Raw genomic sequence first — 27,028 nt, forward strand, 5'->3', positions numbered from 1 at the left:
AGCTGAGAACTGGGGTGAAAATGTACCTTGGCGTTCTCAGAGGAAACATATGCCATTGCTTTACCAGAGCCAGCTTTGTGTGCTTGTTCCAGTGTTCTAGTTTTTCTGGAAGCAGCAGTTCTCTCTTCCTACCTCCAGTATTCTTTCTGTTCTCCCTGTGCACGTCCCTCTCCTGTGTTGCTCATTCCCCTTCTCTCACACCACTAAAATGCCTTAACAATATCTAATATTCACTTAGCAAAAGCAGCAATAATGTGCCTGCTCCTCAGGTAGCAAATCTCCTGTTCATAGACAACAACAGCCCCTAGCCTGATGTGACACTCTGGGCACATGCAGTAGAAATGAGACTGCATTTTAACTGTTTTTGAACGTCTGTAAGCATGAGAAAACAAAAGACCTGGCCCCGTTGGTAGTCATCCTGGAGCCGCTCTCGGGCATCTCCTCAGCTGGGCTGGGTATCCGGTCTAGGTTCGCAGCGCTGTTGGAGGGTAGCGTCTTCCTGCCTGTACATTCCCTTAGCGCCTGCTTCCAAAAGTTACGGGGAACAGTCCGGCTGCGGGGCTGGCTCGGCGGCTCCACGAGGCGCCGGGTGCTGTGCAGGGACAGGTGGGCTGGAAGGGGCGGTGGAGCGGCTGCCGTGCTGTGCCGGAGCCAGGCTCCAAACGCATGTCTGGTTCTCTCTGAGCAGTGGGGGCAGCGGGGTGAGCTGTCAGCCCCACCGGGGATCCTCGGTAACGTTCGGCACCCAGGGGCAGGGTTGGAGGAGAAGGCGCTGGATGTTGTCGGCGAGTTTGCGCTGCTGTATCCGAACACCTGGCACCCCCCAGTGCCTGACAGCGCGCGCGGGCCGCATCCAGCCTCGGCTGCTCCCCGTGCGTCAGGCGGGCTTTTGCATTCCCTGTGTTTGTAATAGCTTAAAGTGAAACTTTAGCAGCTGCCCACGGCTCGCTGCCCCAGTAGGTTGGACGGCTTGGGGGAGACTGGAGCGGCCTGCGGCTGGCGGCCCTTCCCCGGCTGGCTGCTCCAGTCGCTTGGATGATTAGGGAGAGGTGGGAGCGGCCCGGAGCTGTCCACCTTTCCTGGCGGCGGGGAGGGGCTCTTCTCTCGATTGGGGCCGCCTGGAGGGGGCGGCGGCCGCGGTACTGATATTGCGGGGGGCGCGGCGGCTCCGCGCAGCTTCCGCCGCCGCCGCCATGTGGAGAGCGCTCGCCGCCGCTTCCGCCGCCCCGCCGCGGGCCTTGCTGCGCGCCCGGCCGTCCCGGCGGGCGGCCAGCCTGGCCGTGTCCCCCGCCGCCGGCCCGGCCGACGAGCAGGTGGAGACGCGGGTGGCGGGGCTGAGCCCGGGGCAGCCGGTGACTCTGCGGGCCCTGGCGGCCGGTGACCGCGGCTGCCTCTTCCAGTCGTGCGCGCACTATCGAGCGGACAGCCGCGGGGAGCTGCACCTGGGCACGGACGCGTCCCACGGCGGGGACTACACCGGCGTGGAGCCCATGGGGCTCTTCTGGAGCCTCGCCCCCGCCGCCATGGAGCGGCCGTACCAGCGGCTCGTTCCCCGCAGCACCGACGCCCCGATGAAGGTGGAGGTGTTGGTCCACCAGGGCCACAGCCCGCCCGGCGCTATGCCCGGGCCAGTGGTGGCCAAGACCGAGGTGGAGAGGTGGTTCATGGCCCCCGGCGTCCGAAGGATCCGGCTGAAGGAAGGAGTCGTAAGGGGCTCCCTCTTTCTGCCGCCGGGTGAGTGTCCTGGCTGGAGGCCTTCGCTCCGGGGCCAGTGGAACCCCCCGGTTTCTCTGACCAGAGCAGGGAAAGTCTCGCAGAACAGAAACATACGTATGCCACCCGCGGAATCCGTATTCTGTCAATGAGCGGAACGCCCTCCTGCAGACAGGTGGCCGGTTTTTTTCCCCGAAACCTTCCTGAAACGCTCCCGAGTGCTTGTCGGGACAAGGCCCGGGTTGTGCGTGTCCTGATCCTTCTCTGCGGCACGGGGCAGGCGGCTCTTGCGGGACGGGAAGGAGCTAAAGAAGAACAGGGGTTCTAGAGTTTACTACATCGCTGCGCTCTGCCTGCGGTTTTTCAGTAGGCTGGATGTTTGTTCTGGTCTACCAGAATATGTAACATTCAGAAAAGCTGGTGCGTTTCATTGTGTGAGACTGTGCTGCATGTCCCACTCAGAGGCATTTTTCTTCTATGTGAAACACATGCCAGTAAGCAAAGCAATAGAAGAGCTTCTAGAAAATACACTTATTCCCCCTCTGTTACATTGGAGCCAACGCTGAGTTAGTAATTGGGTTAGTTTTGTGGTAAACAGGCAGAATAGATTTATCAGCAAGTTTTGCCTGTTCTGCTTGTGGGATGGTTGTGTTTTATGAGGTGTGATATTCTGATGGGCTCCTACTGGTACTGGAAAACAAAACTTTACACCAGTGATGTCATTTGTATGCTTTAGCCATGATCTAAACTTCTTGTAGTTCCCTGACTGTTGTGCTACAGGAACTGCCCTCCACATTACCTCTAATTTAAATCTACTTGGTTCAGCAGCTCCTATAAGTATCACTACAGTATTAGGTATTTAAGTATTTTCAGTGAATTTCCAAACCAGTATTTTTTTTATTTATTTAGATGTGGATCCAAAGTTCACTGAAGAAAAAAAGAACAACAGAGATTGAACTTTGAATTTCAAATGTTTAGTCAGCATGCTGGATTTTCCATTTCTGAGACGTGATTGTTTTGCTATCCTGCCTTAGAAGATGAGTTTGATTTCTGCTGAGCTCAGTGGAAATCCAGAGATCTGCAAGAGAGAATTGTATTTTCCGCTTTAGCAAGTTTGGCATTGTAATAGTGTGGAAAAGTTTGGAATCATTGCTTAAATGATATTGGCATCCCTCGTGATGGCGGATCCAGTTACAGCATTACTACCATACCCTCCTTTACTCCAGGGACAAAAAAATGTTAATACTATTAAGATAGGAATCTTAAATGTGAACCATTCTTAGTAAAAGTGAAATGATGTAATTTTAATATGAAAAATTTCTAAATTTGCGCATAAGAGTTAAGATGTGTTTCTTTGGTTTTAAACAGTAGTAAATTTGTCTATCGTGTTTTATCCTGCTTTTCAGTGAGCTATGCAGAAATTATACTTGGGCATGTGTAGGCACTCAGGGAGGCAGTCCAGGATCCTTGCATAAGTTTAAGTTTCTCTTCATGAGAGAAACAGTCGTGCTTGACTGTGTTCTGATTACATGTTCTTGCTAGAAAGCTTTCTGGGTAGGGGTGATAAATTACGTATTTTCCAGCCATGTAGGCTGACTGCTGTTAGCTGAAGGTTCCCGTTGATCATGGCATTGTGATAAATTTATCTCAACATGTTTTCTCTCAAGAATATTGAACTTCTATGAAAAAAAGATCAAAACTGAAAGAGAACACAAAAGCATGGTTCAGTCCCTTTCTGACTTCCTAATGCTTTAATTTAGGAGGTTTCCACCATCTAGCATGTCTTGTCCAAAACTTCCTTTTCTCAAGTGTGTTGAAGTCAGAGATCTTTTCTTTAGTGCATACAGGTAATGTCAGAGAGTTAGCACTCTCTTGCACAAGTGGGTCCTTTTTGTGAGATGGTTGTAGTGAGCTGGATCCAGGTACATCAGAGGTGACATCTTGTGGCCAGGGGAAAAAAAAAAAAAAGAAAAAAAAGAAATTGCTTGCTTGGGGTCTTTATAACTCCACGAGGTGGTATCCTTAACCTTTTAACCCAAGATTTGCTGGCTTGGAATACAGATGTGATATAACACAACCTTGGCTGCAAACACGTCTGTTTAAAATTGCGGTTCTGATTATTTCTGTAGTTTTGTGGGGCAAATTGTACACATGTATGTCACGTTTATCTGTATATCAGTCATGCACGTGTAACCACACCCATACAGCTCTCAGTTTTACCCTCTATCTGGTCACATCTGCAGTAGCAGTTCTCCTACCAAGTGTTACAGTGCTGATGTTGAGATACAGCTAGTTAACTCCAGTTGATTTTGTTTAGCAATTGGTGTCTTTGCTGTGCTTTGCTCAATGCAGTTTATTGCAGAGTTTACATAAGTTTTGTAGAATTGACTTTGAGGGATTAGTGCTCTTTGCTCATTACTCATGAGCTTGCACTTTGTTAATTAAGATGTGAGATATTTGGGGGGAAAATAGAAGACTTAGGGTATGATTGTTCTGAAGGCAGGAGGTTAAGACCATTGAAAATACATTTAGAACAGTTGGTTTTGATTTTTTTAAAGAAAAAAAAGTCTAACTTCACATATTTTTGCAGGAATTTAAAGGCCAGTTCTTAGTTTGAAATAGCTGAAATGGGATACAGCGCTGGTTCTCTTTATCTCTGCTGCGCAAATGGAAAAGTAATGAGCATTAATAGCAAATGTCTTACGCATTCTGTATTTTGTTGTTCACTCTTCACCAGATAGTTTTTAGTGTCCTGTTTGTTAACTTGTCCTCTGTACCACTTCTTTTTAATATAGGGGATGGCCCCTTTCCAGGAGTGATTGACATGTATGGTGATGAAGGAGGCTTGATTGAACTTAGATCCGGTCTCCTGGCTACCCGTGGTTTTGCTGCTCTTTCTCTGCCATATTTTGACTTTGAAGATCTTCCTAAGGTCATGAAAGAACTCAAACTCGAGTACTTTGAGGAGGCAGCTAGATTCCTACAGCGTCACCCAAAAGTGAGTGTAATGAGAGACCTCTTGGGACAAGGGAGGATTCAGCAGTCCATGCCCAAGTGGTGGTGGTGATTGGTTTTTTTTTTTTTTGGTTGTTTGGGTTTTTTTGAGTATCAGTTTCTGCTGGGCAGGTTTAGGCCTAATAGTGAGAAAATTGTAGACGCTGCATAGGTGGCTATGCATATGACTGTGAGAGTGAATTTATTCCAGCACAAACTGTCTGTTAAATAAAGTCATGCTAGAAACTAGAAGACTGCTGATCATTAGGATGGTGAAGTGCTGGAATATCCTCCAAACAGGAGCAGTGGTGATAATTTATTTTTTTTTTTAATAAAAGCAATTAGTTTAAGAGAGGATGATACAAAACTGCTCAACAGTCATTTGAAAGAATGGATTCGATGGTTTGGGATGTTGCTTTCAGTTTTACTTTCCAGGCTAGAAAAAGACAAGATTAAATGCTACTTACTAATCCTTCAAATGCAATTTGTAAGGTTACTTTATTTGCCTGAGACAACACGTGCTTGAATTTCTTACTACCTGTTTCGGGAAAAAGAGAAAAATTTTGTATCAACATATGCAGTAGGGCCCAGGTGAGGATCAAGTGATGGTACATCTTATGCCTGTCTCTGAGATTTTCTGTGGGGTTTGACAGCTCTTGATGTCTCTGAAAAATAAGACAGTAAACAGAGGGAGGAGCCTGGGTCCAGGCTGTAGCTTTCCAACAGGTCACATCAATAATTAACCTAACCTTTCCCTTTTTTAATAACACAACTCCAAAGTCACTTAATGGCTAATTGCATTATAATGCATACTTCCTTTATTCTTTTCTTCCTCTCTTCTCCACCCCCTATCTTATCTGAAGGTGAAAGGACCAGGAGTTGGAGTGATTGGGACTGGAAAAGGGGCAGAATTAGCACTCTCCATGATCACCTTCCTGCCAGAAGTCGTGGCTGCTGTCTCCATCTCTGGCTGTAGTTCAAACACAGTTGCAGACCTCCATTACGGTGAGATGACTCTGCCTGGGCTGCGTTTTGATATGAACAAGGTCAGTGTCTCTGACACTGGTGTATTTGATATTTTTGAAGCTCTGGAGGATCCAATGAGTCCTGCTAATTCTCCTTGCATGATCCCCATTGAAAAAGCAGAAGGACACTTTCTCTTAGTGGTAGGGGAAGATGATCGTATGTGGAAGAGCTCCTTATATGCTGAGCTGGCAATCAGGCGTCTACGCCAGCATGGGAAAGAGAACTTTGAACTCTTGAGTTATCCAGGAGCAGGTCACCGAATTGATCCCCCTTCTACTCCATTTTGTCATGTAGCTATGGATCGTGTTTTGGGGGTGCCTGTTCTGGGGGGTGGAGAGAGCAAAGCACATGCCCATGCACAGGAACACTCCTGGGGAAAGATTCAGGAGTTTCTGCGCTTGCATTTGGGATGAACATTTACACACATGCAAGCTGTTGCAGAACTGCAAGGACTGAACTTGAGCCACCAAAATGACTGGTGAATTGGAGGGATTGACTGAGAAAAACCTTGAAATGTGAAATAACCAAATGACTACTTAGCTACAAGTATAAATCCAAAAAGATTTATTTGGATCAGCCTAAGTTATTTTAACTAGGTACACAGAGGAGAAGTGAAACAATAAGCAGGCTGCACTGTGGTATAAATTTGACAGCCCAAAGTGGTCATGATATGAAGAAAAAAGTATCTGAAGAGTGTAGTAGGTACTTGCTTGCTTGCAGTATTTATGACTTGGAGAATGTTCACAGCCAGCCTGCACCCTCAGTAATGACAGACAGGATCACCCCTGGGGAATGACAGATGATAAACTTTGACATCAGAATGATGAATGATTCTGGCTTTGAGTCCTCAGTTACCTTAGCCCAGAACTCAGATTTACAGCCATATACACCTTGGAAATGTTTTGTATTTGCAGAAAGCTGGAGATGTCTTTTTGCAGTGAGGATTGTATACTTAGTATACGTTATGTAGTGGTCTTCTGGTGACACAGGCTGTTTCTTTCCAAGAAAAACTACCTGTAGCGTAAGAAAATGAAGAGTACTTTTCCTGTCATCTAGGGAGAACAGTGGCACTAGCACTGTATTGTACTGGGGGTGTAACTACTTGTTCCTGTAATGTCTTGGACTAGCATTTGACACTCAGGGTATTAGAATTCTGTTGGATAGGTTAGAGCATGGCTAAATGCAGCCAGTAAGTAAGGGATTAATTAGTCTTGGACCTTTTTAATAATGATGTCAACAGATGCTGACAGTTGTTCTTAGGGAGGAAGCAGAGTTGAGAGACAAAAAACCTTGCCTGTAGAAGATTTAAACTGACTGCAAAAAGCTATCACCTTATGGCAATGATTAACTTAGAGTCATAATTCTTAAAAAAAAAAGCGCTAAACAAAAAAACCCAACCAAACTAACAGTGCCCTCCAAAAAAACCCTAAACTCAAATCTAGGATATCTTTTCCATCACTGCCTGAGATTGGTTTTTTTCATCCTAGTTAATTTTTGGCTAGTACCTTATTTTTCCCTACTATTCAGGTAGAAAGAACAAGTTCTTCCCAAATCAGTTGATCTGTTTAAAGGGTCTTGCTGAAATGGTGCCAGTGCAGCAGGCCTGTTTAATGAGGACCTCTATTTCTCCTTCCAAAGTCATTTTGTCAGACCAGTTTGAGAGCTGCCTAGGAAGATACAAACCCTTCATTTCTGGTAATCAGTTTTGTTTTGCTCTCATGGATCTTCTCTCTCCAGTTAACTGTCATGATGCTGCTGCTCAGGTCTTATTAGCTTTCTGCAACTTATTACTCCTTATCATTTGATTAAAGTCACATGTTCTTTACACACAATCAATGCCAATTGAACAATTTATCCATCTTTATGATTCTTTACAAGAGAAGCCTCATCCTGCTAACTCCACACAAGATGTCTTCATACCTAGTCTCTAAACTTCCTCAGTAGCTGGAGAGGCTTTTGCCAAGTCATATCTAGTGCTTGAACATCCGCTAACACCAGCAGCCTCAGAAGTCCAGGACCACAGCCTGCTGTGATGTGCTTGTTGGTGTCACTGATACTTGGTACCCTGCCTTTTTTCTAGACTCATTACAAGTGGCAACCACAGAGGAGAGGGTTGTCTGAAGGTTTCTCTTTGTCTGTCTGCCTTGTCCTGTGCATCTTCAGTAGTCAGAGCTGTATAATCAATTGTGCAAGGGAAGCACCTCCCCTAACCCTCTTTTGTCACTCTCCCAGTGCCAATACCTGTGTCTCCACACTGCAGTCCTACCTCAGCATATGCACTGCTATGCAAGATTGCAATCTGGAGGATCAGGAAGTAAATGTTAATTTATAAATAAAAGCCAGGTAGGTTAAGAGTCCTCACACTTAATTTCTAAAGCACAAGCCTTTAATATAATTCAGTGTTAGATTTTGTCAGATATATGCAATTTGAAAGAGAAGTAAAACGCTTTATTAAAAAGCAACCTTGCGTAAGAATTTGATGTTAGATTTTTGTTTCTGAATAGTTCATTTGTTTGGAAAACTGAATGATACTTTGTTTAAAAAGGAGGAAAAAATAAAAAGAATGTAATTTTACTTTGAAGATCCTTTTATGAATGGGTCAGGGTCAGGGTATTCCTGGACAAAATAATTCATAGAAGGACCTGTAGAAAACCAGCCAACTTTTGCACTAGCATTTTGTATATTTACAATGCTACCTGGGGACCAAAGATGCATTGCTGACACTGCAGAAAACATAGCTGTTTCCTGAAGTGTACATTAAACTGAGTGTCTGTGGCCTTAGTTAAAGCCACATTATTTATATAGGTTTACATTCAAAGAATCACAGATTTGTTAGGATTGAAAGAGACCTCTGGACATCATCTAGTCCAACTGCCCTGCCAAGAAGGGGTCATCCAGAATAGGATACACAGGAATATGTCCAGGTGGATTTTGAATGTCTCCAGAGAGGGAAACTCCATGACCTCCCTGGGCAGCCTGTGCCAGTGCTCTGCCACCCTCAAAGTAAAGAAGTTCTTCCTCGTGTTGAGATGCAACTTCTTGTGTTTCAGTTTGTGGCCACTGTCACTGGATACCATTCTCTTGACACCCACCTTTGAGAAACTTATAGGCCATTGATGAGATCCTCTCTCGGTCTTCTCATCTCTAGACAATTCAGGCTCAGGTCCTGCAGTCTCTCCTCATAAGAGAGATGTTCCAGACCTCTAATCATCTTTATGGCTCTCCTCTGAACCTTCTCCAGTAGCTCCTTTTCTTTCTTGTACTGAAGAACCCAGTACTGGACAGAGTAATTCCTTGCCAGGCAAAGCTCCCATCACATTCCACTGGGACTAGTACTCGGGGGGCTGGATTAGCTGCACCGGCCACCTCCGGGAGGCCTCACAGCCGCCCGCGGGGTCCCAAAGCGCCGAGGGCTGTCGCCTTCCCCGGGCCGGGCCCGCATGGCCCCCCGCCCCCCGTCGCGTCCCACAAGGCGCCGCGGCCGCCGCCCCCGACGCGAGTTCCGGGCCGGGGCGTTCCCGCGCCCGTAGCAACCGGAGCGTTCGCGGTAGCAACGGCACCATGGTGGGTCCTGCGGCGGGGGCGGCCGGGCGGCACCGCGGCCCGCCGGCGGCTGGGGGGGCGCGGGACGGACCGGGACCCGGCGGCGCGGGGCTGGTGCCGCGGGTGGTGTGTGAGGGCGTCCCCCCGGGGCCGCTGCCCAGCGGTCCCTGGGCCGGCGGGGACGGTGGCGGTGGCGGAGCCCTCCGCGGCCGGGCCCTGCCGAGCAGCCTGGGCTCCACGTGAGCTGTCCGGGGGGCAGCGCGGGGCTCGGGGCGGCGGCTGAGGCGTGGTGGCCTGATGCTGTGCCTTGGGAAAGGGGCGTTTCGGGATAGGCGAAAGAAGCTGGGAGTCTTGAGATGTCATCGTACACAAACCTCAGCGTTTTTAAGGCAGCAGTGTCTGCGATCACTACAGCGATTAGCTTGTTGTCGGTTGCTGTGCAATTCCGATTTCCTCTATCGAACATATAAATAAATGTTTGCAAATTAAGGCGAAGTGTCGCTGTTTTGCTTTTTCCTGGGGGACTAAATTTTGTAAATAGTCTTTGTCCATCTGCCATGTTTAGGGAGGGGAAATACTTCTTGTTATAACTACTGTAATACAAGTGTGGTTATTTTTTCCCCTTAAGGTATTCTGTTTCTTGTTCCTGTCGTGTTGATGGCGACTCTTCAGGGTGACAATTGATCACTTGGCATTTTGAGTATTTTAAGTATTATGATTTTCTTTAGTCTAAATACCTGTATAAAATTGTTCAATATGCAGGTAGAGGAGCCCTGAAAATAAGCTGCTCGGAGGGAAGTTTCCTTTGGGTAATCTTGCTTGGCAGAAGATACTCTTATTTATCTACAGAAATTTCAAGTACACCTCAAAGAGAATGAAATCTCTGACATGTGTTCTCCAAATAACCCGCTGTGCTGATGTCCATGTTTCCAGCAACTCAGCAGAGATAAGTCAGAGGTCAGGAGAGAAACTGCTTCTTGTGCTCAGATGGATCCAATCCGGTTTTAGGCATGACTTAGAAACGGAAGCAGATGTTGGTCATGTAAATCCATTTCTGCCTTCAACATGAGTGACCAAGATCACGTACCCAAGTGCTGTACTGATTTACTGCCATAATTACAAAAGCAGCAATGAAGTTCTGTCCAGAAAACCCAGTTAGCTGGAAGCCCCTTGTTTTTGCTGGCTCACTGGTAGCTGTTAATTGGATTGCATGAGGCTATTGGAATGGGAATTAGGGATGTGATTTTCTGAACAGGAAGAGGTCATGCAACTGTTTATCTGTGGTAGACACTGAGGAGATGCTACCTTGCACAAGTTTGCCAGGTCATCTCCAATGGGACCATGAGCTAGCTGTCAGTTGGAATAGACCAGAAACAAATACTTGTCAATGGGCAGAAGCAGCTGGAACATCTGAGGATGCCCAGTGATACACGTCTAAGTGAAGGTGTATATTGGTGATTGAGGTGCATGCTCAGGCTCCCTGGTGCTGCTGGGTCTTGGTGGTTACTGGGTGTTCAGGGGCTGTGGCCATTTTTTATATGCAGCTGCCTCAGCTATTGTCTTTTGCCCTGAGACCAGTGTTTCCAGTGGTCCAGAGTAAAGTACCCAGCACTAGAGAGCTCTGTGGTTGAGGTGGTTGCCTGTAAGATTTTGGGTGGAAGTTAGTTTGTTGGGTTTAACTTTTACTGTAGGAGGGTTTTTTATATCTGATTACCTTAAAGACTGCTTTTATCCACACGTGGTAGTGCTACCCATAAGAGCAACAGAGATGCCAAAACCAGAGTCCTTCTATATTTGTACAAAGGAGGCTGTCGATCAGTGTTTGTGAAAGATTGGTCTCTGAAACCTTTTTAATCCAAAAGACATCTTGTAATATGTTTAGTGTTTAGAGAAGCATTAAATATGTTGTTTATATACTACTGTTTTGGATATCTTCATGTGGTTTTATAAGACTCTGATGTGAGATAGAAAAGTTGGAGTTAGTGACAACAGAAAGTTGGTCAGTGGGTCAGTCCCTAAAAAGCCTTGTACAGCAGCTCTCAGATTTTTCAAACTGAATAATACATGTTTTCACATCGTATGATGCAACTCTGTGCAAAGCAATTGGAAAGAAACACCAAATATAAACAATCCAGATTGCTCTTTAGTTTTGGCAAGATGTACCTCATTTTTCTCAGTGAATCTGAAGAGGCTGTATCATTCTGTGTGCTCACAGACTTGCTTTCAAACGGGAAGTTGCTAATGCACAATAGAAAGTGTGAGGGTTTAAGAGCATTAGACCACAATTTTCAGTGCAGTAGTTTCTTATGCTTTTGAATTGAATTTCACCGTCAGAGCTAACAAGCAATGTCCCATGGGGCACAGAGTAAGATCAGGAAGATAATGTCCTGACATTAAGCCCATCATTTGCTTCTGAAAATGCTGCCAAGTACCTCAGAAAACAAATTTATAGGACACTGAGGGTTTCCAGCTTCTTCAACTCAGCTGACACAAGGCAATACAAGGAAGTGGTAGAAGGGGATAGACAAGCAGGATAGGGAGAAACAAGGGAGAGGAAATAGGTTTGCAGTGAACAAGCCAATTATAAATTTGCAGTGAATATTCATTTAAATTTGTTTCATTTTTAGGCCAAAGCAACAACAATCAAAGAAGCTCTAGCCAAATGGGTAAGTACTAGAACAGTGTCTAGCTGCTTTGCAGTACTCTGTGGCATGGTGTTTGACTGTATTCAGCTAAATTTGTTTTTCAAACATTGTAGGAAATACATTTGCTTGAAACATCTGCTTTAAGAAGTTTTACAACGTAAAATGATGATTACTGTTGTTCTATAATACATTCTGTTGGATTTTCTGTATGTTCTTGTTAAATTGATATGACTGGTAAAGATGAGTCTGTTTTGCTCTCCTGCCTCATTCTGCTGTGTATGCATTGGCGTGAAGCTACAAAGGGACTTAAAGTTGGAGATGTCTTATGTTTTAATTATGCTCTTTTCACTTTACCTGACTGTAGTTCTTCCCACAGAATAAACAAGTATGAAATTTTCACTGAACTGAATTCCGTGAAACTTCTACATGTCTTTTGGCATGTTGTCCCTCATATTGTGCAAAGCTTAACCAGAATCTGAGTTTCTTGCTTGTTTTTCCTCTTAAAGTACTGTGTTAATACAGAAGATCATTAGTCTCGTGGTGACTGACCTGGTCTTTTAGAAAACTGTGTGTTGGCAAGGGTGTGAATATAATTTCAAATGATGGTGTAGGATGCTCTGGGGTCAGGTTCACAGTCCAGTAAAATCAGTGAGACTCCTTCCCCAGTCTCAGTGAATTTTAGATACGGGCACAGAGGTGCCGCTCCGTGTGCACGCACTACCCCCCTGTTTCTGGCCAGCTGCTAGAGCAAGGTTTTGTAAATATTTTGGTCTCTAGAAATCTGGATGTGAGACAGCATGGGCAGGTACACTTGAAAGCCAGAAGATCTGTACTATCATCAGCTCAAGGTACTAGCCTGGAATTGAAGACTATTTTCATTTTGAATTTTATCATTGTTTAGTACCTTCAGAATTTCAGGGGTTTCCCAGTTATGTTGACATATCCCGCAAACTTCACTCCTACTCTCTTAATAAGAGCTAGAATGCAACAACTTGTGGACATTAGCATTACTAGAGGTGTGAACTGAGTATTAAAAACATTTGCTCTTCCTCCCTCACTCTTTCTGCCCTTCACAACCTCAGCTCTGTGTTTCGTAGTGAAGATTTATTTTCCATTTGCTTCTCTGTCACACGTCTCTTAGAGATAATAGGCCTGTGTCAGTGAGTTTCCATTACTGTTAGGCATGATTGCTGAATTTGCTTTTCTATTCAGGTTATTGGGGGTGGGTCTAAATCTTCCTTTTACTACTCCTAATCTGGATCCCATGTGACTTGTACGATTGGATCTGGTGTTGTGTTACATTCTGCGTGTTTTTCTTCCCTTTGGCATAAGGGTTTACTATGCCCTACAGCCAGCTTGACATTAGGTAAATCAAAGCAGCTTCAACTTAGCAAATATATAACCTATTCTTAAAAAAGTGTGTCTGTTCTACCTGTGGTTTCTCTATGGCATATTGTGGTTGTGCAGCTGACCTTTCTTCCAGAAGTACTTGGCAATCAGGATGAATTTTTTTCCTGCAGGTGCTCACTGCTGGCCGGAGTCTGTTGGAAGCTCTCTCCCTTTCATGTTTTTAAGAAAAAATGTAGTTTTATTTATGGTATGAACCAATAGATTAGAAACTGAGCATAAATGCAAATAGATACAGTGCTGTTCTTAGAAAAGAAAGTGGAAGTTTCACATTCATACAGTGATTTAGTTTATACACATATAGCCATATTCTAGCAAGACATCTGACGTGCTTATTTGCTAAATCGCTAATTATGAGTAAAAATACCGTCACACTGAATTTGGACAGAATCTAGAATATAAGTAATTGTACAAGACAACGTGCTAATTTTTTATTAAATTAAGTTTCCTGAAGTATTTTGGGTTCATAAGAGGGAAAATAACATTATCAAAACCTGATCTTCTGCTATGGGATTCTTAAAGCTTTCTGGGATACGATTAATTTCATTACAAAGTAGCCGTATAAACCAGGCCACACTCAGCTATCTCTCTTTTCAGTAGCTGCCTAAAATGGGAGAGAAAACAAGAGTCCTTGTTTTGAAAGCACTGAGATTTCTCCTTTGTTAATGGACCTCCAGTCCTCCCACTGAACACTGAGTGAATTGACAAAATGCTCCCTTTGTGCTGTCAGGGAGGCAGCTGTCCAAACTGCTGCTACTCCCTAAACAGATACTTGTTCCAAGTGTTTAGCCAATAATTGCCATCACTTCAGAATTTTAAAAGATTTAATAGAGTATGTTTTTTAATAAACCCAGATGCTGAAGTTATTTGGCCATGTTTCTAAGGCTTTGAACTTTACTAAGTATTTAATTTAGAAAATTATCAGCCTAGGTTGTAAAAAGGAAATTCATCTTTTGCTGTATCCTCTAAAGTGTGAAATTTTCCCCCATTCTTTTTTAATGGCTAATCACAATTTTTTTTTTAGATTCTTGACTCTATGAATCTGTTGAAGTTTTCCCCCCAAAAAAACCCCACTCCCCCATGTTCAGTTTGTGTTGTGAGTTAGGTGTGAGTTCTGAGGTCTCTGGATGAAGTGGGAAGGAGATTTTTCTAGCAGAGCTTTTAAGACTCTGCTTCTGCTACAGATTGGCCAAGGCTGATGTTTCCTATATGTTAGTCTCCATGGAAATACCTTAATTCAGAATTTTAAACCTCCGTCTATTTTCCATTCTTTACAGCACAGGACTCCTCAATTAAGTTCATTTAATAAACACAACTTTTAAAAAAGCATATGTAATGTGTAAGTTCTTTTGCTATTTTGAAAATAAGCTAGCCTTCCCTTTTTGTGCTACACCATCAGGAATCTTGATAAACAGGATTCAAAATGCTTTCTCTTTTCAGTAATATCTTTTAGTAGTATATTGGAATTATTTCTATAGTAATTGCTTTTGTAGTAATTTTTAAATATAGTAATTTTTGGTAATTGTGTGTAGCAGTAAGCCTCTTCCTCACCTTCTCTTTTCTTTAGGAAGAAAAAAATGGCCAGAAGGCTTCAGAGGCAAAAGAGGTAAAACTGTACGGTCAGGTTCCTCCTGTAGAGAAGATGGATGAATCTCTCTCCACACTTGTTAACTGCGAGTAAGTTCAATTAAAACCAAATTGGAAACAAAATATTCTCTTCATTCTTTTTTTCAGTTTTTGTGCTGTCCGCTGTGCAAATATGTATTTACTATGTTCAAGTGTAGCCTTCAAAGCAGCGGCTTTCTCTTTTTTTTTGCCTCAGCTGAGCTTCTCTTTCCACACACAGTTGCTCTTTTTAATTCAAAGATCCCTGCGACTTACTCAGAAGATGTTAGGGTAGATTCTGTATTAATATTTGTCCCCAGAAAAATGGTATATAATTACAGGTCTGTGTTTGGAGTCTGTCAACTAACTGGCACATTTATGACCCACTCCAAAATTTATGAAAAAAAAAAAAAAAGCAGGGATTTAAGCAGGACTTCCAGAAAGAGATTAGAGCTGCTTTAGAAATAAACATCTATGCATTTGATAAGGCCAGGCATCAAAAGATAATCCAGTATGTCATATAAGTACCTCATGGTATTTTCCCAGAAGCTAATAAAGTTCAAGAAGCCTTGATGATTTGAGGATATTTTGAGTCTGTTAACACATACAGTCAGTTCACCATCTATTGAGAGAACAATAGAAAATTATTTCTAATGCAGTGGTGTTTAGACATGGAATTCTTCCAATATAGTGATCCCATATATACTGTGAATTGATTATTCTTGCTTTTAAAGGAAACTATCGCTGTCTACAAACTGCATTGAAAGAATCGCCAACTTGAACAACCTAAGTAAGTGACAAACCAACCAGCCATAATGTTTGGTTTTTAGTTGTTTGTTTGGATATATACTGTCATTTGTTATATGTATCCAGCTTTATTTAGTCCTATTCTTATCCTTTTTTATTCCTTCCTCTTAGAACACTACAATTACAATGTTAGAATTATCAGTCTTACTGGAGAATGCATGCTTAGCAGTAATGGTGTATTGAAACAGGTATCCCTGCACTAGCCTTGACAGTTGTCTCAGTGCAAGTTTAACAGAAAAAAACAAAAAATTCCCTTCAGTAAGCACTTCAGTACCCTCCAGTGGGCCTCACTGTGCTATTCAACACCTCATCAGTTCTAGAATGATGTTATGACCGTTTTCCACACTCATGATGGATATAGTCTGCAGTTCAGCAACTCTACAATTGCCTTATTGCTTGAAGTGAGGTTGGAGTGTTGTAGACCTGGATGGAAAAATGTTGTTCCACTTTGCAGAGGATTGCATATACTTGGTTTCATTTTGTTGATGCTTTATAAATGGATGTGCCACCTGTCTAGAAGTAGAACTTTTCTTTCTTGGACAGCTGTCTATCAAACTCATTGGGCTACTAACTTTAGGACAGAAGTCTTAATGGTCTGTCCTCAAGACTTTGACTCTGTGGCATGAGGATGGCAAAGAGCTGCAGGTTTTGGGGTGGAGCTTCCAGGCTTTTCTGTTCCAATTAAAATGCCAGCGGACAGACAAGGAACCTGGAATCTTGTCCTCTCCAACTGCACATCAATAGGTTTCTCAAAGAGCTTTATGAACTTAATTATTTTCATAATATGCTCAGACTTCAAAAAATTTGCAAATTCTAATCAGGGAAAAAAATATTCCAATAGTCTTTCCAAATAACTGTACTGTAATACTTCAATTTGAGTAACTCTATCATGAGAGAAAATAATTAGCCACTTATACATAAAAGTGAAATCAATGAAATTTTTGTAACATAAAACATTAAAAGCTTTTAAAGCATCTTTAATATTTATATTAATAAAAGTGGATTCAAAGCATCCAGTCTGTACCAAATACTTGATCCTAAAGCCTACAGCTTCTGTCTCTTAAAGGTACAGCAAATAAACTCACTGTCTGTTGGCTTCTGTGAAAGAGAGGGATAGCAGTACTTACAGCTATAAACACGGTGCTAATTATTACATACTTGCTTTTGCTTATTTCAAAGAGGAAGGTGAGAAACCATTTCAAGGATCTACACTGTTTTCAGATGGAAAATATGATTATAATGTATATACCTGATATGGTAGTTATGTCAAGTAGATAATTCTGTGTAAATGATCGCACCTCTGTATCTGTACACGAGGAAGAGGTTTTAGATGACAGCAACAAGTGTTAGTTTGTATTTTAGAGAGTATAAATATTCCATGAGGGAAGTTTTTATTCCCTTAAAATATATAATATCTCAGAACAAGAGTGATAAAAAACAGTAACAGCAGTTGGAAACAATATTAAGACATGGCTTTTTAAGCAATCTGTCATTTTGGTATTTGTGTCCTTTCTTTTCTCACAGATTTCAAAAGCTAGGGCAAATCTGTGATTTATAAATGTGAGTTACAGAGAGAATAGCTGGCTAGATCAAAAGGCCATCTCCCAGCATTCTCTCTCATGGATGGGGATACTTGGTATATTCTGGAGAATATTAGCTATAGGGGGCATAAAATAGTTTAAACTTAGTTTAAACATGAAATTTTAGACTTACTGGTTTGTTTTTTGAGCATGGTCATGTATTAAGTTGTTGTACTTCAAAAGAAAAAGAATTTTCATTGTACCTCAACTTTTTAGTGAAAACTAATCTTCCTGTGGTTTTAGTAGGTATGGTTTCATCAGGTGTGGTTTCATCCCTGCATTTCTTGAGACAGAACATACAGCTCTTTGTTCTTGATTAGCATTGAATCTTCATCTGTAGCAATCTCAAGATACTACATGTGATGTCTATGGAGCATCTGTGGCTACTTGACTGAAACTTGCACTGATCTTGCCCTTAATTACTGTATTTTCAATCATTATTCATACAAGAGCAAAACAAGATCATTAAGTATTTCATTCTTAATGCAGTTAACAAGTGTTAAAACATTTGTGAAAGGTATACATCTGAAGCTAATGCAGTTACATGCTGCAACTCAGTTTGCTTGTTTACAGTTACAAGAAAGTTTTTGGGATAAATGAAAATGATTATCAAAAAGACTGCTAGTTTGTGACAGCTTTGAGGTACACTAGTATTATGCTACACCCCAGCATGAACAGCTCACTTGGAAAGGAGTTTTGTCTGCCTGCTAGACGAAGTTGAAATGCCTGTCATCAGACATCTGTAAGGCAGCTTTATATGCTGCCTCTAGTATAGAAACCAAATCTACTACCTTAAAATAAGATCAGAACAACTTTTGCCTGAAGGAGAAGGGATATGAATTATGTAAGATCAAAACAAGCAAGTCAGCAGTTAGAGTTCAGGTGCAAGGTGAAATAATAATTTTTATTCAGTATTTATCTGGACTGAATTTCAACTAGGGAACCTACACATGAGCAGCTTTGTGTTCATGAGTGTATTTCTGAGTTGTCTCCTGTATCCATTCCTGCTGATCTGTGTAGTCAGGAGGTTTTGTTTCTGTTAGGTCATTCTTTCTTAAGACAGCCTGTTCAGAGTGCAGTTTGTAAGTAGAATATGGTGTTTTACCTGACTTCTAGCATCTTCTTATTTAAAAAACCCCCCTGTTTATTAACAAGATTTTTTTTTTTATCTGTTACAGAAAATTTGAGGATTCTGTCTTTGGGGAGAAATAACATAAAGAACTTGAATGGATTGGTATGTGCTTCTTAGTATCAATTCTTCACTAACAAAATGGAATACTGTCTAGAATGTGGGGTAATTCCCCTATGTTTATACAAGTCTTTGCTGAATTTAATAAAATTTTATTTTCTACTTTTGCTATGATCTGTTCACCCTCTTGTTACACGTTGCTTCTGAATTTTCGGATAATCTTTCACTTTTTTTTAAAATGCTCTTCATGTTTGGAAATTCTGCTACGCTAATTTACTACTCAGAAGAATTTTAGAAAGAGAGATTTTGGTGTCTTTGATAAAGATGAGCAGAACTTTTACTTGAAAACTCCTGCCATTTGTAAAGCCATGTAAATTCCACTGGCTTTACATGAATGTAATTCCTACAGACTTTTTGTATACAGGATTTTCTACCTGAAGATACTTAGGCTATTCTTTACTACAAATATTGACAGTTCTGTGAACACACACTTCCTGAGAGTCTGTCCCTTTTATGCTGACTGGCACCTGGAGCTGTATGGATTTAGAGAAGATGATCGTAGGACTGAGTCTACCAAGTAGGGAAAAATTTTCTGAGGAAAAAATTGGATCAATAATTTTGTTCCATTTTAATTCAGGGCAGAAGAACTTTTTTTCAATCAACACATTTTTAATGAATATATAAATTATTTCCTTTCTCGAGAGATACTGTGTGTTTCTTCTGCAGAATGTTTCTCTTCAAAGCTATTTCCACCTTCAGAGATGCCATATCTCTTAAGTGTAAAATACAAAGTTAATGTGTAATGACTGGTCTAAAAAACCCTCTCTATTGAGAGAATTATGAAAGCAATTTCTGGCTAACAAGTACAAACACACGCATCTGAATGAAAGATTCTCTCTCATACTGTATAACATCCTTTCTAAAGCAGTTTTTGAATCACATTCACTTCATGTATGCTTGCAGGGCACAAGCAGCAAAATTTGTCTCCTCTGCCCCTATACCTTAAGAACAACTACTCCAGCCAGCTATTTCTGGTTTTATTCTAATATTGCGATTTCTGCCCTCCTTACTTATATTTGCATATATAATTTTGCTTTTAATTCCCATGAGCATTTGTCATGCATAGTTGGGGACCCGCTTAAAATGAATATACCTTAGTATTTTCTCACATGAGGTGTCCTGTACGGGGTGAAGAAAGAATCTGAAGAATAAGGGAGATGTACTTCTGCTTACCTGAATAGTCCTGTCATTTTCCAGGAGGCAGTTGCCGATACTTTAGAGGAGCTGTGGATCTCATACAACTTAATTGAGAAACTGAGGGGTATCCGTGTAATGAGGAAGCTGAAGGTTCTTTATATGTCAAATAATTTGGTGAAAGACTGGGGTAAGCCTTGCATCTCTACTCTGTAATTTCTCCTGTAGTATGATGAATGCATGACTTAAGTCACCAAGTAAAAAATAGTGCTGGTTTTGAGTCCAACTGACAAGCCTGCAGACATGTGCAGAATCCCTAAATATCCACTCATTCAAGAGAGTAAAAATAGTTAGAATGTTGAATTTGACTTCTAAGTCCAATGAAGTTTGTGCTTTGAATCATCTTCTTGGATCTCTTTTAAAATGCATGCCTGTTCTTTAACCCGATACCAGTTAGAGCCCAAGCAGTCCCTCTCCTGTTGTATCCCATGCTCTTTAAGTTTGAACTGAGTTTGAAAGGAATGTGTGGTGCAGATGTTCTTTCCATGTTCCACAATCTGGTTGGTGTTTTCACCTTTGTGATTACAGCAGAGTTTGTGAGACTGGCAGAGTTGCCATTACTAGAGGATCTGGTGTTTGTAGGCAATCCACTACAAGAGAAATATGCCTCCGCTGATCAGAAGAACATTTGGATTGAAGAAGCAACCAAACGTGTACCAAAGTTGAAAAAGCTGGATGGTGAGTTTGGGGCATGAAGCAGTTGGTGGGAGTTAACAGCATAATATAATGACAACCACAGGGAAATGAATCATAACCTCAGAGATTCATCTGTGTGCTCATGAAATTAATATTCCTCCCTCCGCTCTTTGGAGTTATTCTGAAGTAGTTACTCAGTTCCTGACTGCAGGATCCTCTGAGAGTGTTTGGTGGATTTTGGAGCGTTAAGTCAAAGTGGCCTTGCAGCCTACAGTTTGGCATTACTCTGTAGTTACCCAAGTCGTTTTAGCATATGATTAATAGGGAACTGAAAGATTTTGTATTAAATAACTTAACAAGGCTTTCATCTGCCAAGTCGAATTGCAGTTTTCCCAGCAAATTTGATGTACAGTTTTCCCAACAAAAGAGGTGACGTGAGGAAGTGGAGGTAGACAGGGATATGCTCTGCTTTGCTTTGGATGCAAGGGCAAATTTTCAAAACTTCATGCAAGTTTCCTAAATGCATGAATATCCTCCTCCATCATACTGATCTCTTCTCTGTGGTGATCAGTGACAGAACCCAAGGGAATGCCCCGAAGTTGTGTCAGGGGAGGTTTAGGTTGGATATTAGGAAAAGTTTCTTCACGCAGAGGGTGGTTGGGCACTGGAACAGGCTCCCCAGGGAAGTGGTCACAGCACCAAGGCTGACAGAGTTCAAGAAACATTTGGACAATACTATCAGGCACATGGTGTGACTTCTGGGGATAATCCTGTGCAGGACCAGGAGTTGGACTCAATGATCTTTGTGGGTCCCTTCCAACTCAGCATATTCTATGATTCTGTAATTTGTGAGCTGTCCTCTCCTATTCAAGACACTCTGATATGAAAAGATACTAAACCATGTCCTGGTTAGTAACTAAAAATTAGATAATTTTAAAATATATTTTTTAATATGGTAATTTCTGTTAATGAAGATGTTAGCTGTTCACTGTTATCCCATTTACTAAAGCAGTGAAGAGGAGAGCGGGACTGGTAACACTAACAAAGAGAATAGCAGTAGGGAAGGGAAGAGTGTAGGGATGTTGACAAGAGGAGACAGCTTAATTACAGGGAGCAATAGATGGGAAATCTATTAGCAGATTCTATCTAAAACTAGATCAACTGCAGTAAAAAGAGGAAGTGGAAGCCTGATGAGAGAATTGCACTGCTAGGAAGGGTGACCTGCAGTAGTCCATTTGTTGTTGTAGTAGGAAACACTTTGAGAGTGAAACAGAAAATGAAACAGGGCACATATTTTTACAGGCAAAAGGTAACCTTGGTAGTATAAGGTTAGACTTACTAGCCATACTAAAACTTGGTCATGTATGTCGTGGAAATAGCAGCACAAAGTAGGGGCCCCATGAGAAGGGTGCTGTACCTCACCCCAAGAGAAGGGTGATGTTGGTTGTTAGCAGTTGAACTAATGTAGTGCATCTCCCAAAGACCACTTGAGGTTGATCTTTGCAGATCCTGCTTTAGTACCTTTTTATTCCCTGTTACCCAAGAAGCTGAAAAAATATCCAACAGAAGAGCTCATCACTTGAAAGCTTTTCTATTTAAGACCGGTTCAAGTATGCAGAAGTTCATGTCGGTTAGAAACAGGCAGGAAATACAACTCTTGACTCTTTCCAACAGCTTTCAGGTAGATCAGCATTAACTATGTCTTTCTCTGAATAATCTGTTCATAAATCTTTACAGATGTTTTTCTTTTTTTTTTTTTTCTTTCTCTTAGGTACCCTAGTTGTTAAAGAAGAAGAAGAAGAAGGAGCAGAAGGAGGAGAAGGAGGAGAAGGAGGAGAAGGAGCAAACTGATGACACTTTCTTGTTGGGTATTTAATTATTTAAGTGACTCCAGATAGCTTGGCACATAGAATTTTTATATAAAATATTTGAAGAAAATCTTTGGGCCATTTTTAAAAGACCGGCTTATCTCCACAGTCTCTCATCCAAAGAGTTAGTTACCAAAAATTGGTCACACTGATTGTGTCAAGCTTATGACACTTTCTGTAGAGACTAGTGGAGCTGAGTTTATCTGCTCTTTGGCTAGCAAGAGATCTTTACCTAAACTAACATATAGCTATTTTTAATTCCTGATTAGTGATGCTTGTTCACTCTTGGGTTGTAAGAGAACCATTTTAGCTTGTTAGGTGCAGCTGGCCAACATTTAATTGGAAACACTGAGGCCAAAAGAACAATGTTGTGACTTAGAGAACCTTACAAGCTTTGTTCTGTTTAATTTTGTCGTGGGACTCCCTCAATATTTTTAATATGCAAGTTTGCCTTTTTATTCCCTGAACTGTTATGCCAAACAGGCCCAGTAGTTGTGGATACACGCACAAAAAAGGTATTGGTCTGATGATCGTTTGTTCCTGGCCTTAAGTTTTGAAATGGGCTTTTGACATTGGAACTCAACTGCATTGCTTAGGAGGCTGTGTATAACTTATATATATTTATTTATTAAGAGGCAATGGGAATTCTTTGCATGGTTTCAGTGAGGCTAAAATATCTGCTAGCTTTTTTTTTCATCTCTAACTAAAAAATTACTTTGGATTGGAATATGTGGCCTATTAGCCTGCAGCTGGTTCCTGGGTTTGGATTGGGTCACTGGTGGACATAATCCTTCTCAGCTCTGGAATCTTCCTATAACTAAGTAGGTTGGTACTAGTAGAGAAACAAACAGTGAACAGAAGACCTGGGCTTGAGGACAGAAAAGTTTGGCTTTGGGGATACTCATTTTTTATGAAAGTACAGGTGTAAGAAAAAGCACAGGTGTAAGCAGTGAGAGAAGGTGTACGTAGTCAGTGGGGAAGGTGAGATGAGATGGAAAGTGGGCATTGGGGAAAAAAGTATTGAAGATGTACTAAATATGCTATATTGCAGGGTAACTAGTTCTTATATGACTATTTCTAGTGAAAAGTATTAAACAATGGTGAAGACAGGCCCAATTGCACTGTGGGATGCCAGTAGTGCGGTTTAAATTCTTCTCTTGGAAGAACAGATTGAGTCACCTGAGTAGATTTTTCTGCAGCTCCTTTTTGGTTTTTGACCAAGCTTTTCTTCTAATTTGTGGTACCATCTTTGTTTAAACTCAAGTGATGACAAGTGTACCTGCTGGTTCCAGCCCAGACATAGAAGGGGTGGAGGCAGAACACCACTCTTAATTATTTTGTTTGTGAAGGTGTGGCAGGAGTAGAAATCTTGGAAGTCATGGTCAGGAAAAAAAAAGGTGGAATTGGCCCAGGCAACAGTGGTACTGATCTCAAGCTCCAGGTATAATTGTAGTAGAAGATATTATCTCTCTAATCAATTTCTAAGTGCACTGGGAAGTAGATGATTACAAGACAATCACAGTTTGTTTTCAATATATTGCTACTTAATCTGTGATTGTTAGAGGAATTCTAAAGCATTCCAGTTTCAATTGGCAATTGCTGATGAGGTTCGAGTTTGATTTAGATCTTACTAAAAAGGTCAAGAGCACAATAGCAAAAACTGTGGACATTCTTCACTCAGCACAAACTATTTCCAGGTAGCTGTTCTCTTGACCAGAAACTGGTTTTGTAGTTAACTAGTTCACTGGATTTAGCTTACAGACAACTTCATATTGGTATGTTATTTCTTTTAGAAGTATTCTCCTCGCTTTATCATTAGTAAAGGCACCACTGACCAAGAAGCACCATGGGAGAGAGTGCCTATAGCCAACAGCCATTTCATACGGGTGTCTTCTGAAGCTAAGCCTCTCAGTTCACTTGGAGCCAACCACTCTTGGCAAAGTGGATGTGCTTTGGCAGTACAGAGCCTATGGCACATGTGAGCCCTACTGACCCCATTTGCTGAGGGGGGGGCTGTGCCCTTGACGACTGTAATTGAAGTGAGGGAAAGTGTGGGTACCATGAACCAGAGCTTGAGTGACACAAAACTTGCCTTCTGAATGCTTCCAACAAACAGAAATGTCAAATCCATCTCTGTGTTCGGAGATATTTTCAGAATAGACCATGTGGTGCTCTTGTCCTAGCGCTTGGCCACAAAGAAAAGTGGTTGAACCTGTGTACCTGGTGCCTCCTAGAACAACATCTGCAAGTGTGGTGTGTATGGCTGGGTTAGCTCCTCATGAGATGTGACAGGAGAGAAAGGGAGTGACGAACACAGGCCAATGCCAAGAAATCCTGCTGGTTGATCTTTTAATATCTAAATATGGTCTAAGTCTGTACATTTCTGAAGGTCATGTTAGATAAAGCAAATACTCTACACTTTGGCTATTTTTGGACATTCTGAGAGCAAAATAGAAACAGTGTTCTGACTACATGGTGACAATTGAAATGAAATACAGCTCCATTGACAAGCCTTGAGGGATAAGAGCAGTTCCTGGCTCTTTTAAGTGACCACTAGAGGCTACACCTATGGGAATCAGTTCAAGAACTGTTGTAGATGGTGGTGGAGCTGGATATACTGTGTGGTCCACTGTCACTGGCTCCTTCCACACATTTAACAGCACAAATTCTAAAGCTCTTTTTTGGGGGGCTGCACTGTAAGCACCACCAAAAAAGAAAAAAAATTATTGAAGGAATGGAGCATCCAGTCTCAACACAATTATAACAGCAGCATGAGATACAAGATTTCCCTCACCTTTCATCCTTCATATATTAGCATATAATTAAAAACCTTTCTCATAAAAACTATGTATCAGTCTCAAGGAGACAATACAGTAAGAAAAGAATAAACTGTGGCTCGTGTTTGTCTGGAGATGCTTCATCTTGAAGCTGGGTGAGAGCTTTAGCTTAACCTTGCTTTTCCTAGTGAGTCATGATTATTTTCAAGACCAACCCCCCCCAACTTTTTCTCCTCCAAAATAAGTTTTCCTCAATTTTTAAATTTGCACTTTAAAATTATGCACTGGATGTGGTGGAAGACATACAGAGGTGGTAGAATTAGAATAGATGGTTTGCATATTGCTGGTGCTACACAATGTCACGAATAAGCTGACAGCGACACTCGGCCTGTGCGCCTGGAGGGACGGCCGAGGGAGATGCGGGAAGGGCTGGCTTTCACTGGTACACTTTGCTCTTCCCTAGCACACCACATCCAAGGAAGGAGTAAGCACATTATTATTCATGGATGAAAAGAGTACCCATGTAAAACATGCAAGCCATGTGGAATTCTGCTTTTCCCTGTGAATTTACGGAGGAGTAGCATCCACTTTATTCCTTAGAGAAATATCCTAAAATTAAATTAGTAGTAGGAAACAGCTAAGTTTTTTGCTTGCTTGTTGGCACGGTGCCCTGTCTTCAAAAGAGCTGATATATGCAGTGATTTTTGAGAACTGCTGGAATAAGAGACCTGAGGACCAGCAGATGACTCAGGTTACATTAGAAGTAGGCTCATCTAGAAAAATCTTCAAGCAAGAGAGCACTTTTAACATCCCCTTTGGCTATCTTTTGTATACATAATTTTGTAGCATGAAAAGCTGTTCAATTTGCTGTGTTTAAATTATTTAGGCCTATGTTTATAAATGTTATTCTGTGAAACTTGGTTTAAAAATAATATAACCTTATTTTATACAAACGTCTTTGGTTGTTGTGTAATGAAATAATTCAGCTTGTGAAGACTGTTCAGAAATTCAATTTTGTTCTCATTAAACTTTCCTAGCTGCTCAGGGAGCAATGTATTAATAGTATGATAGCATGTAAATGCTGTTCCTTATTGCCTCTCTATTTTAGAACAGAAAATAACTTAAGACTTTAAAAATGCTGATATATTGTGATCGTTGTCATCTGATACATAAATATTTTTCAATCTTTTAAGACACTGGTTGTCAGAATTTGTTCTTAGGTCCTAAGAGGTCCTTAGGTCTACTATTGCTATATAGGAAAAAAAATCCAAATAAGTTAAAGAAATGGCTATTCTTTCTTCAGTACAAAATTACTAATTCACTTTGAATTTAAATTCTGTTAACAGCAATATACTATCAGTTCCATTAAACCCAGATAAGGGAAGGCTTCTCTAATAGAAACTTTAGCCTTCAGTAGACTGTGTCACTGAAATGTAATTTCAAAACTGTGACATAAAGAAAACACTTTGTACGCCACAGCCCGTCTCAGTAATGACAAGAGCAGCATCCTACAGTGATGGTTGTAATGCTATTTAAAAAACATAGGGAGCTGCTGCAGAATTCCTCACAATAGCACTAATTCAAAGCTTACTAATCACTAAAATGTTTTATAAGGTCTCTTTCAGTAACTGAAATAACTTCCAGAAGCTTGGGCTTAGATCCACCAGTTAAAAAAAGATGGAAACCGAAATGTCAAAAACTTGTGACTTTTTTGATAGTCCAAAGTTTGTTTGCATGGCTTCACAGTTTTAGTACAACTAAACTTCAGCACTTTTGCCAGCTGGCTTTGATGGGAAGGCAAACACATTTATTTAAAGCCTTAAAGTCCTGATCTGTTATCTCAAGTGAAGGCCTTGGTGTTCCCTGTCTCTTCTGCACACCAAGCAAAATACCACTTAATTCTCCAAATGCTATTGCTGATCAACAGCCACAGGCACAGGACTAAGCTAAAGCAAGGACTTTTACACTGAGATGAAAAAAAATG

The 27,028-nt window shown here is 41.5% G+C and overlaps 2 protein-coding genes and 1 long non-coding RNA gene across 7 annotated transcripts in view; 2 read left to right on the forward strand and 1 right to left on the reverse strand.

The window, feature by feature from the left end:
- The first annotated feature begins 1,163 nt into the window (after positions 1–1,163).
- LOC127472818 (peroxisomal succinyl-coenzyme A thioesterase-like) lies at positions 1,164–8,307 on the forward strand. Its single transcript, XM_051791582.1, has 3 exons — positions 1,164–1,734; positions 4,509–4,711; positions 5,571–8,307. The coding sequence occupies exons 1-3, from the start codon at positions 1,194–1,196 to the stop codon at positions 6,144–6,146; spliced, it is 1,320 nt and encodes a 439-aa protein (XP_051647542.1). The 5' UTR covers positions 1,164–1,193; the 3' UTR covers positions 6,147–8,307.
- Positions 2,691–8,947, reverse strand: LOC127472829 (uncharacterized). Of its 2 annotated transcripts, none has more exons than XR_007905179.1 (3): positions 8,826–8,947; positions 5,175–5,245; positions 2,691–2,791 (listed from the first exon to the last, which is right to left on the reverse strand). It is a non-coding gene; the product is annotated as an uncharacterized LOC127472829 (long non-coding RNA). The 2 variants fall into 2 exon arrangements; XR_007905178.1 differs by lacking the exon at positions 2,691–2,791 and adding an exon at positions 3,537–3,653.
- Positions 8,948–9,214: 267 nt separating this feature from the next.
- Positions 9,215–27,028, forward strand: part of DNAL1 (dynein axonemal light chain 1) — a 30,965-nt gene continuing 13,151 nt past the window's right edge. The window contains exons 1-8 of one of the 4 annotated variants that reach the window (XM_051791601.1): positions 9,215–9,297; positions 11,904–11,942; positions 14,896–15,005; positions 15,668–15,723; positions 18,499–18,554; positions 19,767–19,893; positions 20,346–20,441; positions 22,171–26,236. In XM_051791601.1, the coding sequence (XP_051647561.1) occupies positions 9,295–9,297; positions 11,904–11,942; positions 14,896–15,005; positions 15,668–15,723; positions 18,499–18,554; positions 19,767–19,893; positions 20,346–20,441; positions 22,171–22,250 (567 nt within the window). In that variant the 5' untranslated portion in view covers positions 9,215–9,294 and the 3' untranslated portion in view covers positions 22,251–26,236. Of the gene's footprint in view, positions 9,298–11,903; positions 11,943–14,895; positions 15,006–15,667; positions 15,724–18,498; positions 18,555–19,766; positions 19,894–20,291; positions 20,442–22,170; positions 26,237–27,028 lie in introns of those variants that run through there. The other 3 variants (XM_051791600.1, XM_051791599.1, XM_051791598.1) reach the window with 3 other exon arrangements.

The sequence above is a fragment of the Manacus candei genome, unplaced genomic scaffold (genome assembly GCF_025592945.1).
Source record: "Manacus candei isolate 608988 ecotype Guabito, Panama unplaced genomic scaffold, ASM2559294v1 h1tg000033l, whole genome shotgun sequence".
Lineage (NCBI taxonomy): Eukaryota > Metazoa > Chordata > Aves > Passeriformes > Pipridae > Manacus > Manacus candei.

What these genes read in the sequence shown, in the direction of transcription:
- LOC127472818 (XM_051791582.1), top strand. Translation starts at nt 1,194, where the DNA reads ATGTGGAGAGCGCTCGCCGCCGCTTCCGCCGCCCCGCCGCGGGCCTTG. An exon ending in CTCCCTCTTTCTGCCGCCGG is followed by an intron (nt 1,735 to 4,508) that starts GTGAGTGTCCTG and finishes TTTTTAATATAG; the next exon opens with GGGATGGCCCCTTTCCAGGA. An exon ending in TCCTACAGCGTCACCCAAAA is followed by an intron (nt 4,712 to 5,570) that starts GTGAGTGTAATG and finishes TCTTATCTGAAG; the next exon opens with GTGAAAGGACCAGGAGTTGG.